Source organism: Hemitrygon akajei, chromosome 30, assembly GCF_048418815.1.
Source record: "Hemitrygon akajei chromosome 30, sHemAka1.3, whole genome shotgun sequence".
In the NCBI taxonomy this organism is placed as follows: Eukaryota; Metazoa; Chordata; class Chondrichthyes; order Myliobatiformes; family Dasyatidae; genus Hemitrygon; species Hemitrygon akajei.
The window spans coordinates 7,654,560-7,675,004 of record NC_133153.1 but is presented as its reverse complement, the minus strand read 5'-3'; the positions used below and the strand labels follow the sequence as shown (position 1 = coordinate 7,675,004).

General features: G+C 47.5%; 1 protein-coding gene across 2 annotated transcripts in view; it reads left to right on the top strand.

Annotated features, from left to right (window-relative positions):
• myo1ea (myosin IEa) overlaps positions 1-20,445 on the top strand; it is a 221,810-nt gene that overhangs the window by 187,920 nt on the left and 13,445 nt on the right. For both annotated transcript variants that reach the window (XM_073032934.1, XM_073032933.1), the window contains exons 25-26: positions 9,145-9,237; positions 19,828-20,038. In XM_073032934.1, the coding sequence (XP_072889035.1) occupies positions 9,145-9,237; positions 19,828-20,038 (304 nt within the window). The remainder of the gene's footprint in view (positions 1-9,144; positions 9,238-19,827; positions 20,039-20,445) is intronic.

Sequence of the window (20,445 nt, the reverse complement as noted above, 5' to 3'; positions counted from 1 at the left end):
ACTTGCTGCCTCCTGCCTGTCAGCCATTCCTCTATCCATCCAGTATCTTTCCTGTAATGTCATGGGATTTTATCTTGTTAAGTCGCCTCGTGTGGCACCTTATCAAACGCCTTCTGAAATCCAAGTAAATGATGTCCACTGCCTCACCTTTGTCCACCCTGCTTGTTATTTCCTCAAAGAACTCTAACAGATTTGTTAGGCAATATTTCCCTTTACAGAAACCATTCTGACTTTGACATTTTTTCATTAGTCTCCAAGCACCCCAAAACCTCATCCTTAATAATAGACTCCAACCACTTTCCCAACCACTGAGGGTTAGGCGAACTGGCCAATAATTTCCTTCCTTTTGCCTTCCTCCTTTCTTAAAGAGTGGAGTAACATGTGCAATTTTCCAGTCCTCTGGAACCATGCCAGAATCAAGTGATTCTTGAAAGATCACAACCAGTGTATCTGTTATCTCTTCAGCAACCTCTCTCAGGACTTTGAGATGTAGTCCATCTGGTCCACGTGACTTATCCACCATAAGATCTTTTCCTTTGTAACAGCAATGGCACTCCCTCCTGTTCTGTGACACTCGCGGATCTCTGGCATATTGCTAGTGTCTTCCGCAGTGAAGACTGAGGCAAAGAACTTATTAAGTTCATCTGCCACATTTTTGCCCCCATTAGTCCCTCACCAGCATCATTTTCCTATGGTCCAATACCAATTCTCACCTTTTTACTCTTTATATAACTAAAAAAACGTAGTATTCTGCTTCATATTATCGGCTAGTTTGCCCTCATATTTCATCTCTTCCCTTATGGCTTTTTAGTTGCCTTTTGTTCGATTTTAAAAGCTTCCCAATCATCCAACTTCCCACTCACTTTTGCTACCTTATATGACCTTTCTTTGGCTTACAGTCTTTAACTTCCCTTGTCAGCTACAGATGTCCACCCCTGCCATTTGAGAACAACTGCTTCTGTGGGACATATCTATCCTGAGCCTTGTGAATTGTTCCCAGAAACCTCTTTGGCTTTATACAGCATCACCTTCAAAACCATCATATTTCCCCTCGGTTGGACCTTTCTCCATGAGATGACCATCTGTGACGATTGTTTATATTTAGGAACAGGAACATACAACACAAAACAGGCCCTTTGACCTCACTTGTCCATGCTGACCCAAACTAACCCCATTCATCTGCATTCGACTCCTGTCTCTCAAAACCCTTCCTATCTACGTACCTAAACACGAGAGATTCTGCTTATGGTGGGAATCCAGAGCAACACACGCAAAGTGCTGGAGTTGATGTTTCAGGCCAAGACTATGTGTGATGATCCGTATACGTGTCCAGATGTTTCTACCATTTCCTCAGCATCTTGTTTCCATACCCACCACCACAACTCCCCTTTACATCCTTCCCTCTCACCTTAAGCTTGTGCCATCTGGCTTTAGACTCCCAAACCCTGGGTAAAAGACTCTGAACATTCACCTCATGATCTTTACAAACCACCGTCAGGTCTATCTTCATCACACTTGGCTCCAGGGAAAATAATGCAGCCTATCCCATCTCCCCTTGTAACTCAAGTCATGCAGTCCTGTCGACATCCTTGTTCAAAGTTCAGGGTTCAAAGTGAAGTACATATACGTTACCATAAAAACCCTGAGATGTATTGTCTTGTGGACAAACATAACAAATCCGTAAAGGAATAATAACCGTAGTAGAATCTGTGATGATCGCACCAACTTGGGCATTCGACCAGTGTGTAAAAGACAACAAAGTGTGCAAATACAAAAAGAAATAACAATAATAAATCAATAAGCAATAAATATTGAGAACATGAGATGAAGAGTCCTTGAAAGTGAGTCCATAGGCTATGGAAACATTTCAGTGATGGGACTCATGAAGTTGAGTGAGAGCCTGATGGTTGAAGGATAGTAACTGTTTCTGAAACTGGAGTTGTGAGTCCTGGGGCTCCTGTACCTCCTTTCTGACGGCAGCAGCAAGAAGACAGCATGGCCGAGGTAGCGGGAGTTTCTGATGCAGGATGCTGCTTTCCTGAGGCAGCACTCTGTGTGGCTCTGCTCAATGGTGGGGAAGGCTCTACCGTGATGGACTGGGCCAAATCCACCGCTTTCTGCAGGATTATCCATTCAAGGGCATTGGTGTTTCCATACCAAAAAGATGTGAAGATCCATAAAGATATGAATCTTTCCTGCACCCTCTTTACCTATAGTATGGTGATCAAACTTCACACAACTCTCCAGGTGTGATCTCACCGACTTCCTTTGGCAGCTCAGCTCTTGAACTCAGTGACCTCTGCAATAAAGGCAGTCACGTCACGTGCTGCCTTCACCATCTATCCGTGTCACTACTTTCCAGGGACTACAGACCTGTACCTTTTTTCTACAACACTCCCTGTACCTGTCATTTACTGTGTAGCCTACCTGGTTAAATTTCTCAAAGTGCATCACTTTGCGCTTTTCCAGGTTGATTCCTTTGTCCGCTTCCCAAGTTGATCTTGATTTGGTAACCCTAGACAACCTTCCTCACTGTCCACCACACCACCAATTTCAATGTCATCCACAGTTGCTTAATCAGGTCACCTACATTCTCATCAATATTACTAACTAAATATAACACATGTTACGTACCCCGTAATGGGTTAAAAAGACCCAGCAAAAATGGACACATCTGAAGTCTGAGACTTCTGTTATAAACTGTATTTTATTAGTAACTAAGTGAATAAAGTAATATAAAACAAGATAAGGTAAACTGGTTAGCAGGTAAACTGGTTTTATTTCCATGTCATACTCTTGCAAGATCAGACTCCAGTCTATTCTTATCCTTCATTTTACCCAGAAACACTAATGGATTATGGTCCGTGTAAACCACGAGTGGTTTCTGCGCAGGACGTATGTAGACATCGAAATGTTGCAACGCTAAAATGAGTGCTAGCAACTCTTTTTCAACAGTGGAGTAATTTTTCTGATGCACATTAAATTTCTTTGGGAAAGAAGCTCCTGGATGATCAATTTCATCATCATCCCCTTGCAACAATACCGCCCCAGCAGCTCCATCACGAGCGTCTACCGCGACTGAAAACGGTTTATTGAAATCAGGGGCTTTGAGCACAGGGTGATAACACAGGATGGTTTTCAGGCATTCAAATGCCTCCTGGCAAAGGTCAGTCCACACAAATCTTTCACTCTTCCCTAGGAGTTTCGTTAGGGGGAGAGCAGTGTCTGCGAAGTTCTTACAAAACTTACGGTAATACCCAACCATTCCCAAAAACCTTCTTAACGCTTTCTTGCCCGTTGGAACGGGAACCTCAGCAATAGCCTGAACCTTGGCCTACACAGGAGCCAGTTGGCCCTGGCCTACTACATAGCCAAGATACGTGACAGTGGCGTGGCCAAATTCACTTTTAGCAAGGTTTACAGTGACATTTACCTTGGACAGCCTTTCAAACAGTTTCTCTACTGCTGACATATGCTTCTCCCAGGTGTCATTCCATACAACCCATCAATATATCATTCCATACATCAATATAAGCCCCTATATTCTCTAAACCTTGAATCACTGAACTCATCATCCTTTGGAACGTCCCTGGAGCATTTTCCATCCCAAAGGGTAAAACATTATATTCATACAATGCAGATGGTGTCACAAATGCAAATATTCCTTTAGCCCTTTCTTTTAAAGGGACACACCAGTAACCTTTCAACAGGTCAATCTTCGCAAGGTATTTAGCCTTCCCCACTCTGTCAATACAGTCATCCACTCTTGGGATGGGATAAGCATCTGCTTTAGTTACTGCATTCACTTTCCTGTAATCAGTACAGTATTTCGCAATCCCATCCAACGTAGGGACAATCACGCACGGTGACACCCGGTCTGACGTGGCTGGCCTAATTGTGCCGGCTGTTAGCATGTATTCAATTTCTTGTTCAACCAGTTTATTTTTGTCTTGTTCATTCTGTAAGGGTGCTGCCTAATGGGATCAACTTCATCTACAATTATGTCATGCACCGCAGCCATGCACGGTCTGGGAGTGAAAGGGAATAAATCTTTATACTTGTTAATTAAACTCTTCAGTTGTTTTTGTTGCTTTGACTGCAAATGTTGAGTCTTTCCATCAATATTTTTCAACCAACATCAGAATTTCTGAGTCTTGTGGAGACTACACGGAGTTCATTAAAATGATGTGGTATTCCAGTACCGGACACCACAATCTCCTCTGTTGTCATAACAGTACTCACAGGTGCAGGGTCGGGGTCACGATAACGCTTGATCATATTTACGTGGACGAGCTGTGTAGCCTTTCTCCGTTAGTCAAGAGCTCTAATAACATAATTCAAAGAATCAATTTTCTGAATTATTTCATATGGTCCACTAAATCTCACTTGAAGGAGGTTGGTAAGGAGGAGGAACTGCTTCATCTTTATCTGAGAGTGCTGTAAATTCTGCTGTGCAAGGTCACAAGCCTTGTTAAGTCTGTCTCTGAATTCCAAAGCATAACTAAGCATGCTCATACACACATTCTGATCTAACCATTGCTCTCTGAGTAGGGTCAAAGGTGACACAATGTGCTTAGCTCTCAACTCTTTAACTATCCCCTGGAAGGTTTTTGAAGTAAAGTTACTACCCTGGTCAGATTGGATTTCTTTAGGTAGACCTACCATTGTGAAAAATTTTATAAGGGCTTTTACCACAGTCTTGGCCCCGATATTTCTGAGAGGCACTGTGTCAGGGAACCTAGTCGCAGCACACATGATGGTTAACAATTACTCATAGCCAGCTGCAGTCTTTGGCAATGGGCCAACGCAGTCCACTATGACCCTGGAAGAAGGTTCACCAAAAGCAGATATTGGTCTAAGTGGTGCTGCTGGGATCACTTGATTAGGTGTTCCGGCAACCAGAGGGGTATGGCAAGTCCTGCAAAAGTTCACAACATCTTTTCTTAAATTAGGCCAGTAGAATTCCTTCATAATCCTGTTACTGTCCTTCTCACTCCAAAGTGTCCACCTAAAGGCATGCTACGAGCCATGTTTAAGATCTCAGCCCTGTAAACTTTCGGGACCACAACTTGATGTTCAATGGCCCAATCCCCACTTGCAGGCACAGTAGGTGATCTCCACTTCCTTGAGATAATATCCTACTGACTCTCTCTGAACTTCCTCTTCTGTGAGAGTTGTCTCCTTTAACACAGCAATTTCAGATTCTCGACTTTGTTCTGCTATAAATTCATCCCTGGACAAGGACAAACCTTTCTCATCCTCCTTACTACCCAAGTCCTGATGTAACATGGAAGGTAGAAAAGTCTCTGACAAATTTTCATAAGTTAAACCCCTGTCTTTGCTGTCTGCATCAGCAGCCTTTCCAGACATGCTTCGGGTCACTGCGCACGTGGTGTACGCATCAGTATCTGTGCGTGGGTCGTCAGTCACAAGCTTGCTTGTTAGCTATACTGCTGAATAAACTTCACCTTGGATAGGTGCCAGCCTATCACCTATGTTTACCAAACTCAGTACCATCACTAAGCTTACGAAAACCATGTTTACATTATGAAAATTTCTAAACAATCCATCTATTCTATTCCTACGACTTTTAGCTCAACCTGTCTCCATAGTAACGCAGACAGGTGGCCTCTCGAAACCAAAACGATCCTTTCTCTTCACATCGCAATCGTGAAAAACAACCCCATAACCTTGAAGTTGTTGAATAGACAATAGCCAATAGGTGCAGGAGTAGGCCATTCGGCCCTTTGAGCCAGCACCACCATTCACTGTGATCATGGCTGATCATCCACAATCAGTAACCCATTCCTGCCTTCTCCCCATATCCCTTGGCTCCACTATCTATAAGAGCTCTATCTAACTCTTTCTTGAAAGCATCCAGAGAATTGGCCTCCACTGCCTTCTGAGGCAGAGCATTCCACAGATCCACAACTCTCTGGGTGAAATAGTTTTTCCTCAACTCTGTTCTAAATGGCCTACCCCTTATTCTTAAACTGTGGCCTCTGGTTTACTTCCAAAATTTAACAAGCTTGCACATACTCCTACAGGCCATTTTCCTGACAGCAGGATCAAAGGTCGCGAAACCAGTCCAACCTTCCCAAGTTCTTTGTTTAAAAATCCAGAAACAGCACCTTTCTCAATATTTCCAATAAAATTTACCTCACCAGCTTTCAACTCATCGTCGACTTTTAGAACACCATCTAACACAAGTAACTGAGAATCCTCAATTTCCACTGGTACCAAGGTTAACCCTTTACTCACTGAACCAAGTCCGCCTGACACAAAAGGACTGCATTCCTTTTCAACAGAGTCAGACACCACAGACCTTAACTGAGTTTCAACACAAGGTTCAACAACCTGGAAATTCACGGGTGCTTCAATAACCTGAACACAGGCAATCAGGATATCTGCCTCTTCTAGGCTTTCAATACCAGTCCCAGTTTCAAACTCCAGGTTCCCTTGATCCTCCCAGCTACTCTCTGGGAAACGCCCATCCAGAGTAAACTCAACCTTGTGGGTTAAAACAACCTTGTCTGCTAACCTCGCAGACTCCCACAAGGTAGTGGCATCCTTTTCATCTCCGTATGCCCCTACATCATCGGGAACACACTTCTTAAAGTCTTCAATCACAATCAGCTCTTTCAAGCTGTCCAAACCCTGGTTCTTTTTAACCCATTATGGGGTACGTAACAAAATTGGGGTCTCGTCCCGGAGATGAACAAAAATTGGTGGGAGCCGTTCTAAAGTTTGTCGGGGGCTTGATTGATGAGTTGATTTGATTGGGGAAATTCCCTTTCGATTTGTGTGAGTGGATTATCAGCAGAAATGGACACACCTGGAGTCTGAGTCTTCCGTTATAAACTCTATTTTATTAGTAAAATAATAATGGTGTCATGGATTACTGATTACTGCCTGGCAGACCACAGTACGTGCGCTTACAACACTGTGTGTCAGACAGAGTGTTCAGCAGCACTGGGGCTTCACAGGGGACTGTCTTGTCTCCCTTCCTCTTCATCATCTACACCTCGGACTTCAATTACAACACAGAGTCTTGTCATCTTCAGAAGTATTCTGATGACTCTGCCATAGTTGGATGCATCAGCAAGGGAGATGAGGCTGAGTACAGGGCTATGGTGGGAAACTTTGTCACATGGTGCAAGCAGAATCATCTGCAGCTAATATGAAAAAAACTAAGGAGCTGGTGGTGGACCTGAGGAGGGCTAAGGCACCAGTGACCCCTGTTTCCATCCAAGGGGTCAGTGTGGACATGGTGGAGGATTACAAGTGCCTGGGGATATGAATTGACAATAAACTGGACTGGTCAAAGAACACTGAGGCTGTCTACAAGAAGGGTCAGAGCCGTCTCTACTTCCTGAGGAGACTGAGATCCTTTAACATCTGTCGGACGATGCTGAGGATGTTCTATGAGTCTGTGCTGGCCAGTGCTATCATGTTTACTGTTGTGTGCTGGGGCAGCAGGCTGAGGGTAGCAGACACCAGCAGAATCAACAAACTCATACAGAAGGCCAGTGATGTTGTGGGGGTGGAACTGGACTCTCTGACGGTGGTGTCTGAAAAGAGGATGCTGTCCAAGTTGCATGCCATCTTGGACAATGACTCCCATCCACTCCATAATGTACTGGTTAGGCACAGGAGTACATTCAGCCAGAGACTCATTCCACCGAGATGTAACACTGAGCGTCATAGGAAGTCATTCCTGCCTGTGGCCATCAAACTTTACAACTCCTCCCTCGGAGTGTCAGACACCCTGAGCCAATAGGCTGGTCCTGGACTTATTTCCACTTGGCATGATTAACTTATTATTTAATTATTTATGGTTTTATATTGCTATATTTCTTCACCATTCTTGGTTGGTGCAGCTGTAACAAAACCCAATTTCCCTCGGGATCAATAAAGTATGTCTGTCTGCCTGTAACTAAGTGAATAAAGTAATATAAAACAAGATAAGGTAAACAGGTTAGCAAAGTGTGTGTGTGTATATGCATATATATATATATATATATTATGCATATATATATATATATATATATATATATATATATATATATATATATATATATATAGGTGTGTAAATAAGGTTTACAAGCTCCCCCAGCTCAGGTGATTAGCTGATACAGTCTTACAGTGGTATGGTAAGTAATCAGTTCAGTTCTGGAATTTGATTTGAGTAGAGTTGGAGAGAGAGAGAGAGAGATAGAGAGTTGGTTTGTTTTCCCAATGACGATCCTGCACATCGTCCTCCTGCTCCTGAAACTTAGTCACCGACTGTGACCACAAAAAGAGGATGCCGTCTTCTGTGGTGGAGTTATCAACCCAAACCAGGGTTAAACACACCAATAGCTCCCCACTCCTTTGTCCACACTGTGAGCAAAACCTCACCCTTGTCGTGGGCACACAAAGCTCACCCGTGTCCCCCTTGCCTCTGGTGTCGTGTGTTTCTCCTGTGGTGTGTCTGATTAAAAGGTTGACTGACCTTGCATATATCTCCAAGTGCTGAACACCAGCTGTCCATCATATAGCTCGCCCTTCAGTTTCCAAGGCAACTCACAGACTTTATCTCTCTCCCTGCTGCTGAAATAACACACAAGCTGTTCACTCCCTCTCTCTCTTGTTAAAGGAACAGTCCGCTGTAGAATAATCCTTCAGATCTCGTCACACACACAACTGCATGGATGCCTGTGGCACATCATTGGTCAAAGGCCTCCAATCTCTACTGCCACATTTTTCCTCCTTCCACCAAGCTAACTTTGTATTTATTTATCTAATTCACCCTGGACTCCATGTGATCTAACCTTTCAGACACACCTACCATGCAGGATATGCCAAAAGCCTTGCTAAAGTCCATCTGGACAACGTTTACCGCTCTGCCCTCACTAGGCCACCACTTAAAAACAAGTTAAGTTTATGAGACATGAGTTCCCACGCACAAAGCCATTTTGAGCAGCCCTAATCAGTCCCTGCCTTTCCAAATGCACCCAGTCTTCCTGTACCTTGTGGCTAAGGAAGAGGCCAGACCCCAGCAATCTCCTCCTTCGCTTTGCACAACACATGGCGAGGTTCCTGGGTTCCACTCGTCTTTATGCACCACAAGATTGTCATCTGATTACTGCATTTCTATTCCAGGGCCCACAAAGAGGAACTTGATGCAGGTGCGACAACAAACTACAAGGTCACAGAAGACAGCCTATCCAATGAGAGCTGCTCCTCCCCCTCCAGGTAACTGGGCAGTGGTTTCGACCTCAATCCAGCCTTGTCAACGTTGGAGACCGAAGGAATCAGCTGGTGGGTGGTGGGGGGGTAAGAAAGGACAGGGTGACCACGATGGGCATCCTGCCCTCCGGCTAGTAAAGTGCAGGCCCACTGGCTCAAGGAGTAGTTCTTCTATAGCAGAGGTCAATTAAATTCCTTCACTGAATGAAGCTCGCAGAGTAAATGGTGTTTGCGGTAATAGTAAATAGAATGACAGAGAGTGATGAGTACAAAACAACAGGATGGAGCAAGGACAACAGTGCAAGTGCGGTCTGGGGTATCGCAAAGAGATGCTGAGGTGACAGTAATGGAATAACTCAGAGATGAATTAAGGGTCTGAGAATCAAAGGATCAAAGATTCATTTATTACCAAAGTACACAATTCTGAGATTCTTCTTCTCCAGGTAGCCACGAAACCAAGAAAAATAATGAACAGCAAAGCGATCATCAACCCCCCCCCCCCCCAAACACCCCTGCCCCGCACAAAATGCAAAAAGAACGTCAGCTCCCAAAGCCCTCCCCCACGCGAAAACTCAAGGACATTGACCAAAACACAACAAGAACATCAACCGTCCCACCAGACACCCTCCCTCCTCACATGAAATGCAAAACGAACAACTGCCTCCAAATCCCCCGCTCCCCGCACAAAGAAACGAACTAAAAAAAGGCAACAAGAAGTTCGACATCCCCTCCCAGACCCCCTCCTCCACACAAAACACCACAAGAATATCGATCCCCGCTGCCCCCGCCCTCGCGCAAAGTAATGAGAAAGAACGGATGCAAAACACAGAACGTAAAAAACTATAAGACTGATAAAATAGTCCATAGTCGAAATCCATGTCCAAAACGCAGTAACGTCCTGTGCCACCACCACCTGAAAGATGGTGTGGAGATACTTTGTCCTGTTTCCAGGTGGCATACGTGGCCTCAGTGGGAACTGCAAACACTCCCACAGCCAGGGCAGGTGTGTCCTCAGGGTGAGGAGATGGTATGTTTGATGGTGATGTCCTCAGGGTGGGGAGGTGGTATGTTTGATGGTGATGTCCTCAGGGTGGGGAGATGGTATGTTTGATGGTGATGTCCTCAGGGTGGGGAGATGGTATGTTTGATGATGGTGTGTCCTCCGGGGGGGGGAGATGGTATGTTTGATGGTGGGGAGGTGGTATGTTTGATGGTGGTGTGTCCTCAGGGTGGGGAGATGGTATGTTTGATGGTGGTGTGTCCTCAGGGTGGGGAGATGGTATGTTTGATGATAATGATGTCCTCAGGGTGGGGAGGTGGTATGTTTGATGGTGGTGTGTCCTCAGGGTGGGGAGGTGGTATGTTTGATGGTGATGTGTCCTCAGGGTGGGGAGATGGTATGTTTGATGGTGGTGTGTCCTCAGGGTGGGGAGATGGTATGATTGATGATGGTGATGTCCTCAGGGTGGGGAGATGGTATGTTTGATGATAATGATGTCCTCAGGGTGGGGAGGTGGTATGTTTGATGGTGGTGTGTCCTCAGGGTGGGGAGGTGGTATGTTTGATGGTGATGTGTCCTCAGGGTGGGGAGATGGTATGTTTGATGATGGTGTGTCCTCAGGGTGGGGAGATGGTATGTTTGATGGTGTGTCCACAGGGTGGGGAGATGGTATGTTTGATGGTGATGTCCTCAGGGTGGGGAGGTGGTATGTTTGATGATGGGGAGATGGTATGTTTGATGATGGTGATGTCCTCAGGGTGGGGAGATGGTATGTTTGATGGTGGTGTGTCCTCAGGGTGGGGAGATGGTATGTTTGATGATGGTGATGTCCTCAGGGTGGGGAGATGGTATGTTTGATGATGGTGTGTCCTCAGGGTGGGGAGATGGTATGTTTGATGATGGGGAGATGGTATGTTTGATGATGGTGTGTCCTCAGGGTGGGGAGATGGTATGTTTGATGATGGTGTGTCCTCAGGGTGGGGAGATGGTATGTTTGATGATGGGGAGATGGTATGTTTGATGATGGTGTGTCCTCAGGGTGTGGAGGTGGTATGTTTGATGATGGTGATGTCCTCAGGGTGGGGAGATGGTATGTTTGATGGTGTGTCCTCAGGGTGGAGAGATGGTATGTTTGATGGTGGTGTGTCCTCAGGGTGGGGAGATGGTATGTTTGATGGTGTGTCCTCAGGGTGGGGAGATGGTATGTTTGATGGTGGTGTGTCCTCAGGGTGGGGAGATGGTATGTTTGATGATGGTGATGTCCTCAGGGTGGGGAGATGGCATGTTTGATGGTGGTGTGTCCTCAGGGTGGGGAGATGGTATGTTTGATGATGGTGATGTCCTCAGGGTGTGGAGATGGTATGTTTGATGGTGATGTCCTCAGGGTGGGGAGATGGTATGTTTGATGATGGTGTGTCCTCAGGGTGGGGAGATGGTATGTTTGATGATGGTGTATCCTCAGGGTGGGGAGATGGTATGTTTGATGATGGTGTGTCCTCAGGGTGGGGAGATGGTATGTTTGATGATGGGGAGATGGTATGTTTGATGGTGGTGTGTCCTCAGGGTGGGGAGGTGGTATGTTTGATGATGGTGATGTCCTCAGGGTGGGGAGATGGTATGTTTGATGATGGGGAGGTGGTATGTTTGATGATGGTGTGTCCTCAGGGTGGGGAGATGGTATGTTTGATGATGGGGAGGTGGTATGTTTGATGATGGTGTGTCCTCAGGGTGGGGAGATGGTATGTTTGATGATGGGGAGGTGGTATGTTTGATGATGGTGTGTCCTCAGGGTGGGGAGATGGTATGTTTGATGATGGGGAGGTGGTATGTTTGATGATGGTGTGTCCTCAGGGTGGGGAGATGGTATGTTTGATGATGATGTGTCCTCAGGGTGGGGAGATGGTATGTTTGATGATGGTGATGTCCTCAGGGTGGGGAGATGGTATGTTTGATGATGGTGTGTCCTCAGGGTGGGGAGATGGTATGTTTGATGATGGGGAGATGGTATGTTTGATGATGGTGTGTCCTCAGGGTGGGGAGATGGTATGTTTGATGATGGTGTGTCCTCAGGGTGGGGAGATGGTATGTTTGATGATGGGGAGATGGTATGTTTGATGATGGTGTGTCCTCAGGGTGTGGAGGTGGTATGTTTGATGATGGTGATGTCCTCAGGGTGGGGAGATGGTATGTTTGATGGTGTGTCCTCAGGGTGGAGAGATGGTATGTTTGATGGTGGTGTGTCCTCAGGGTGGGGAGATGGTATGTTTGATGGTGTGTCCTCAGGGTGGGGAGATGGTATGTTTGATGGTGGTGTGTCCTCAGGGTGGGGAGATGGTATGTTTGATGATGGTGATGTCCTCAGGGTGGGGAGATGGCATGTTTGATGGTGGTGTGTCCTCAGGGTGGGGAGATGGTATGTTTGATGATGGTGATGTCCTCAGGGTGTGGAGATGGTATGTTTGATGGTGATGTCCTCAGGGTGGGGAGATGGTATGTTTGATGATGGTGTGTCCTCAGGGTGGGGAGATGGTATGTTTGATGATGGTGTATCCTCAGGGTGGGGAGATGGTATGTTTGATGATGGTGTGTCCTCAGGGTGGGGAGATGGTATGTTTGATGATGGGGAGATGGTATGTTTGATGGTGGTGTGTCCTCAGGGTGGGGAGGTGGTATGTTTGATGATGGTGATGTCCTCAGGGTGGGGAGATGGTATGTTTGATGATGGGGAGGTGGTATGTTTGATGATGGTGTGTCCTCAGGGTGGGGAGATGGTATGTTTGATGATGGGGAGGTGGTATGTTTGATGATGGTGTGTCCTCAGGGTGGGGAGATGGTATGTTTGATGATGGGGAGGTGGTATGTTTGATGATGGTGTGTCCTCAGGGTGGGGAGATGGTATGTTTGATGATGGGGAGGTGGTATGTTTGATGATGGTGTGTCCTCAGGGTGGGGAGATGGTATGTTTGATGATGATGTGTCCTCAGGGTGGGGAGATGGTATGTTTGATGATGGGGAGGTGGTATGTTTGATGATGGTATGTCCTCAGGGTGGGGAGGTGGTATGTTTGATGGTGGGGAGATGGTATGTTTGATGATGGTGTGTCCTCAGGGTGGGGAGATGGTATGTTTGATGATGGTGTGTCCTCAGGGTGGGGAGATGGTATGTTTGATGATGGTGTGTCCTCAGGGTGGGGAGGTGGTATGTTTGATGTTGGGGAGATGGTATGTTTGATGGTGGTGTGTCCTCAGGGTGGGGAGGTGGTATGTTTGATGGTGGTGTGTCCTCAGTGTGGGGAGATGGTATGTTTGATGGTGGTGTGTCCTCAGGGTGGGGAGGTGGTATGTTTGATGGTGGTGTGTCCTCCGGGTGGGGAGGTGGTATGTTTGATGATGGTGATGTCCTCAGGGTGGGGAGATGGTATGTTTGATGATGGGGAGGTGGTATGTTTGATGATGGTGTGTCCTCAGGGTGGGGAGGTGGTATGTTTGATGGTGGGGAGATGGTATGTTTGATGGTGGTGTGTCCTCAGGGTGGGGAGGTGGTATGTTTGATGGTGGTGTGTCCTCAGTGTGGGGAGATGGTATGTTTGATGGTGGTGTGTCCTCAGGGTGGGGAGGTGGTATGTTTGATGGTGGTGTGTCCTCCGGGTGGGGAGGTGGTATGTTTGATGATGGTGTGTCCTCAGGGTGGGGAGATGGTATGTTTGATGGTGGGGAGATGGTATGTTTGATGGTGGTGTGTCCTCAGGGTGGGGAGGTGGTATGTTTGATGGTGATATGTCCCCAGGGTGGGGAGGTGGTATGTTTGATGGTGGTGTGTCCTCAGGGTGGGGAGGTGGTATGTTTGATGGTGATATGTCCTCAGGGTGGGGAGGTGGTATGTTTGATGATGGGGAGATGGTATGTTTGATGGTGATGTGTCCTCAGGGTGGGGAGATAGTATGTTTGATGATGGTGATGTCCTCAGGGTGGGGAGATGGTATGTTTGATGATGGTGTGTCCTCAGGGTGGGGAGATGGTATGTTTGATGATGGTGATGTCCTCAGGGTGGGGAGGTGGTATGTTTGATGATGGGGAGATGGTATGCTTGATGATGGTGTGTCCTCAGGGTGGGGAGGTGGTATGTTTGATGGTGGTGTGTCCTCAGGGTGGGGAGGTGGTATGTTTGATGATGGGGAGATGGTATGTTTGATGGTGGGGAGATGGTATGTTTGATGATGGTGATGTCCTCAGGGTGGGGAGGTGGTATGTTTGATGATGGGGAGATGGTATGTTTGATGATGGTGATGTCCTCAGGGTGGGGAGGTGCTATGTTTGATGATGGGGAGATGGTATGTTTGATGATGGTGATGTCCTCAGGGTGGGGAGGTGGTATGTTTGATGGTGGTGTATCCTCAGGGTGGGGAGGTGGTATGTTTGATGATGGGGAGATGGTATGTTTGATGATGGTGTGTCCTCAGGGTGGGGAGGTGGTATGTTTGATGGTGGTGTGTCCTCAGGGTGGGGAGGTGGTATGTTTGATGATGGGGAGATGGTATGTTTGATGATGGTGTGTCCTCAGGGTGGGGAGATGATATGTTTGATGGTGATGTGTCCTCAGGGTGGGGAGATGGTATGTTTGATGATGGTGTGTCCTCAGGGTGGGGAGATGGTATGTTTGATGGTGATGTGTCCTCAGGGTGGAGAGATGGTATGTTTGATGATGGTGATGTGTCCTCAGGGTGGGGAGATGATATGTTTGATGGTGGGGAGATGGTATGTTTGATGATGGTGTGTCCTCAGGGTGGGGAGATGGTATGTTTGATGGTGGGGAGATGGTATGTTTGATGATGGTGTGTCCTCAGGGTGGGGAGATGGTATGTTTGATGGTGGGGAGATGGTATGTTTGATGATGGTGATGTCCTCAGGGTGGGGAGGTGGTATGTTTGATGATGGGGAGATGGTATGTTTGATGGTGATGTGTCCTCAGGGTGGGGAGATGGTATGTTTGATGATGGTGTGTCCTCAGGGTGGGGAGATGGTATGTTTGATGGTGATGTGTCCTCATGGTGGAGAGATGGTATGTTTGATGATGGTGATGTGTCCTCAGGGTGGGGAGATGATATGTTTGATGGTGGGGAGATGGTATGTTTGATGATGGTGTGACCTCAGGGTGGGGAGATGGTATGTTTGATGGTGGGGAGATGGTATGTTTGATGATGGTGTGTCCTCAGGGTGGGGAGATGGTATGTTTGATGGTGGGGAGATGGTATGTTTGATGATGGTGATGTCCTCAGGGTGGGGAGGTGGTATGTTTGATGATGGGGAGATGGTATGTTTGATGATGGTGTGTCCTCAGGGTGGGGAGATGGTATGTTTGATGGTGGGGAGATGGTATGTTTGATGATGGTGATGTCCTCAGGGTGGGGAGGTGGTATGTTTGATGATATGGAGATGGTATGTTTGATGATGGTGTGTCCTCAGGGTGGGGAGGTGGTATGTTTGATGGTGGTGTGTCCTCAGGGTGGGGAGGTGGTATGTTTGATGATGGGGAGATGGTATGTTTGATGATGGTGTGTCCTCAGGGTGGGGAGATGGTATGTTTGATGGTGATGTGTCCTCAGGGTGGGGAGATGGTATGTTTGATGGTGATGTGTCCTCAGGGTGGAGAGATGGTATGTTTGATGATGGTGATGTGTCCTCAGGGTGGGGAGATGATATTTTTGATGGTGGGGAGATGGTATGTTTGATGGTGGTGTGTCCTCAGGGTGGGGAGATGATATGTTTGATGGTGGGGAGATGGTATGTTTGATGGTGGTGTGTCCTCAGGGTGGGGAGATGATATGTTTGATGATGGGGAGATGGTATGTTTGATGGTGGTGTGTCCTCAGGGTGGGGAGATGGTATGTTTGATGGTGGTGCGTCCTCAGGGTGGGGAGATGATATGTTTGATGATGGGGAGATGGTATGTTTGATGGTGGTGTGTCCTCAGGGTGGGGAGATGGTATGTTTGATGATGGTGATGTGTCCTCAGGGTGGGGAGATGATATGTTTGATGGTGGGGAGATGCTATGTTTGATGGTGGTGTGTCCTCAGGGTGGGGAGATGATATGTTTGATGATGGGGAGATGGTATGTTTGATGGTGGTGTGTCCTCAGGGTGGGGCGATGGTATGTTTGATGGTGGGGAGATGGTATGTTTGATGATGGTGTGTCCTCAGGGTGGGGAGATGGTATGTTTGATGATGGGGAGAATGTATGTTTGATGGTGATATGTCCTCAGGGTGGGGAGATGGTATGTTTGATGGTGGTGTGTCCTCAGGGTGGGGAGATGGTATGTTTGATGGTGATATGTCCTCAGGGTGGGGAGATGGTATGTTTGATGGTGGGGAGATGGTATGTTTGATGATGGTGTGACCTCAGGGTGGGGAGATGGTATGTTTGATGGTGGGGAGATGGTATGTTTGATGGTGGGGAGATGGTATGTTTGATGATGGTGATGTCCTCAGGGTGGGGAGGTGGTATGTTTGATGATGGGGAGATGGTATGTTTGATGATGGTGTGTCCTCAGGGTGGGGAGATGGTATGTTTGATGGTGGGGAGATGGTATGTTTGATGATGGTGATGTCCTCAGGGTGGGGAGGTGGTATGTTTGATGATGGGGAGATGGTATGTTTGATGATGGTGTGTCCTCAGGGTGGGGAGGTGGTATGTTTGATGGTGGTGTGTCCTCAGGGTGGGGAGGTGGTATGTTTGATGATGGGGAGATGGTATGTTTGATGATGGTGTGTCCTCAGGGTGGGGAGATGGTATGTTTGATGGTGATGTGTCCTCAGGGTGGGGAGATGGTATGTTTGTTGATGGTGTGTCCTCAGGGTGGGGAGATGGTATGTTTGATGGTGATGTGTCCTCAGGGTGGAGAGATGGTATGTTTGATGATGGTGATGTGTCCTCAGGGTGGGGAGATGATATGTTTGATGGTGGGGAGATGGTATGTTTGATGGTGGTGTGTCCTCAGGTTGGGGAGATGATATGTTTGATGGTGGGGAGATGGTATGTTTGATGGTGGTGTGTCCTCAGGGTGGGGAGATGATATGTTTCATGATGGGGAGATGGTATGTTTGATGGTGGTATGTCCTCAGGGTGGGGAAATGGTATGTTTGATGGTGGGGAGATGGTATGTTTGATGGTGGTGTGTCCTCAGGGTGGGGAGATGATATGTTTGATGATGGGGAGATGGTATGTTTGATGGTGGTGTGTCCTCAGGGTGGGGAGATGGTATGTTTGATGATGGTGATGTGTCCTCAGGGTGGGGAGATGATATGTTTGATGGTGGGGAGATGCTATGTTTGATGGTGGTGTGTCCTCAGGGTGGGGAGATGATATGTTTGATGATGGGGAGATGGTATGTTTGATGGTGGTGTGTCCTCAGGGTGGGGCGATGGTATGTTTGATGGTGGGGAGATGGTATGTTTGATGATGGTGTGTCCTCAGGGTGGGGAGATGGTATGTTTGATGATGGGGAGATGGTATGTTTGATGGTGATATGTCCTCAGGGTGGGGAGATGGTATGTTTGATGGTGGTGTGTCCTCAGGGTGGGGAGATGGTATGTTTGATGATGGTGTGTCCTCAGGGTGGGGAGTTGGTATGTTTGATAGTGGTGTGTCCTCAGGGTGGGGAGATGGTATGTTTGATGATGGGGAGATGGTATGTTTGATGGTGGTGTGTCCTCAGGGTGGGGAGATGGTATGTTTGATGGTGATATGTCCTCAGGTTGGGGAGATGGTATGTTTGATGGTGGTGTGTCCTCAGGGTGGGGAGATGGTATGTTTGATGATGGTGTGTCCTCAGGGTGGGGAGGTGGTATGTTTGATGGTGGTGTGTCCTCAGGGTGGGGAGATGGTATGTTTGATGATGGGGAGATGGTATGTTTGATGGTGGTGTGTCCACAGGGTGGGAAGATGGTATGTTTGATGGTGGGGAGGTGGTATGTTTGATGATGGTGTGTCCTCAGGGTGGGGAAATGGTATGTTTGATGGTGGGGAGATGGTATGTTTGATGGTGGTGTGTCCTCAGGGTGGGGAGGTGGTATGTTTGATGGTGATATGTCCTCAGGGTGGGGAGATGGTATGTTTGATGGTGGTGTGTCCTCAGGGTGGGGAGATGGTATGTTTGATGATGGGGAGATGGTATGTTTGATGGTGGTGTGTCCTCAGGGTGGGGAGATGGTATGTTTGATGGTGGTGTGTCCTCAGGGTGGGGAGGTGGTATGTTTGATGATGGGGAGATGGTATGTTTGATGGTGGTGTGTCCTCAGGGTGGGGAGATGGTATGTTTGATGGTGGTGTGTCCTCAGGGTGGGGAGGTGGTATGTTTGATGGTGATATGTCCTCAGGTTGGGGAGATGGTATGTTTGATGGTGGTGTGTCCTCAGGGTGGGGAGGTGGTATGTTTGATGGTGGTGTGTCCTCAGGTTGGGGAGATGGTATGTTTGATGGTGGTGTGTCCTCAGGGTGGGGAGATGGTATGTTTGATGGTGGTGTGTCCTCAGGGTGGGGAGATGGTATGTTTGATGGTGGGGAGATGGTATGTTTGATGATGGTGTGTCCTCAGGGTGTGGAGGTGGTATGTTTGATGATGGGGAGATGGTATGTTTGATGATGGTGTGTCCTCAGGGTGGGGAGATGGTATGTTTGATGGTGGTGTGTCCTCAGGGTGGGGAGATGGTATGTTTGATGGTGGTGTGTCCTCAGCGCGGGGAGATGGTATGTTTGATGGTGGTGTGTCCTCAGGGTGGGGAGATGGTATGTTTGATGGTGGGGAGATGGTATGTTTGATGATGGTGATGTCCTCAGGGTGGGGAGATGGTATGTTTGATGATGGGGAGGTGGTAAGTTTGATGATGGTGTGTCCTCAGGGTGGGGAGGTGGTATGTTTGATGGTGGGGAGATGGTATGTTTGATTATGGTGTGTCCTCAGGGTGGGGAGATGGTATGTTTGATGGTGGGGAGATGGTATGTTTGATGATGGTGATGTCCTCAGGGTGGGGAGGTGGTATGTTTGATGATGGGGAGATGGTATGTTTGATGATGGTGATGTCCTCAGGGTGGGGAGGTGGTATGTTTGATGATGGGGAGATGGTATGTTTGATGATGGTGATGTCCTCAGGGTGGGGAGGCGGTATGTTTGATGATGGGGAGATGGTATGTTTGATGATGGTGTGTCCTCAGGGTGGGGAGATGGTATGTTTGATGGTGGTGTGTCCTCAGGGTGGGGAGATGGTATGTTTGATGGTGGGGAGATGGTATGTTTGATGGTGGTGTGTCCTCAGGGTGGGGAGATCGTATGTTTGATGGTGGTAGTTTTAACATGGAGTCGTTTAAAGGATCAGCACATCATTATGGGCCAAAGGGCCTGTACTGTGATGTACTATTCCATATCCCGGGGAGAATTCACTAAGTATTTAAAACAACGTTGTTTGAGGCTTTATGAAGCATGTTTACAGATACCGTTTAAAATGTTTTTGTCTAGCAAAGGAGTTTAGAGTTGGGGTGACAATCATAGTGTTTATTTTGTACATGACGTTAACTGGTTCCTCTCATTGTCTTTTGTTCCAAGGATTCCACCAGAACGGGGTCCTCAAGGGTCCGCAGAACAGCTCACAACGGCAACCTGTAAGCAACCGAGCCACCCAGCGAACCCCCCACCAGAACACAGCAGCGACAGGACGACCGGCTTTGCCAAGACCGGGCACTCAGCTCAGAGACAGGAATGTCCGCGCCCAAAATAACCTGGATTTCTTGAATGTGCCTGAGCAGGGAGCTGCAGGGTAAGAGCTCCTGCTCCCTTTTCCTGACTCTGGGGGCATCCACGGCTTCTGATTGCATCTTGCTGCACCGTTGAATGTGTTAGGATCCCACTTATGGGAGAGACTCGAGCTGATGTAGAAACCTCTGCACACCAAGTGTTGAATACTCGCAGGTGCTCTCTCCATCCCTGGGGTATACCTGCTTCTCTGCAAACTGTGGCAGCCTCTGTCGACATTCCCGATGCAGCCTCCACTCCGTTAATGAGACTGCCGTGAGTTGAGGGACCACTTCGTCGAGCACCCCCGCACCATCCGCCACAAGCAGGGCCCCGGTGGCCAAACGTTTTATTTCCCATTCCCATTCTAACATGTCGGTCGATGGCCTCCTATTGTGCCAAGATGAGGCCACTCTTGGGGTGGAGGAACAA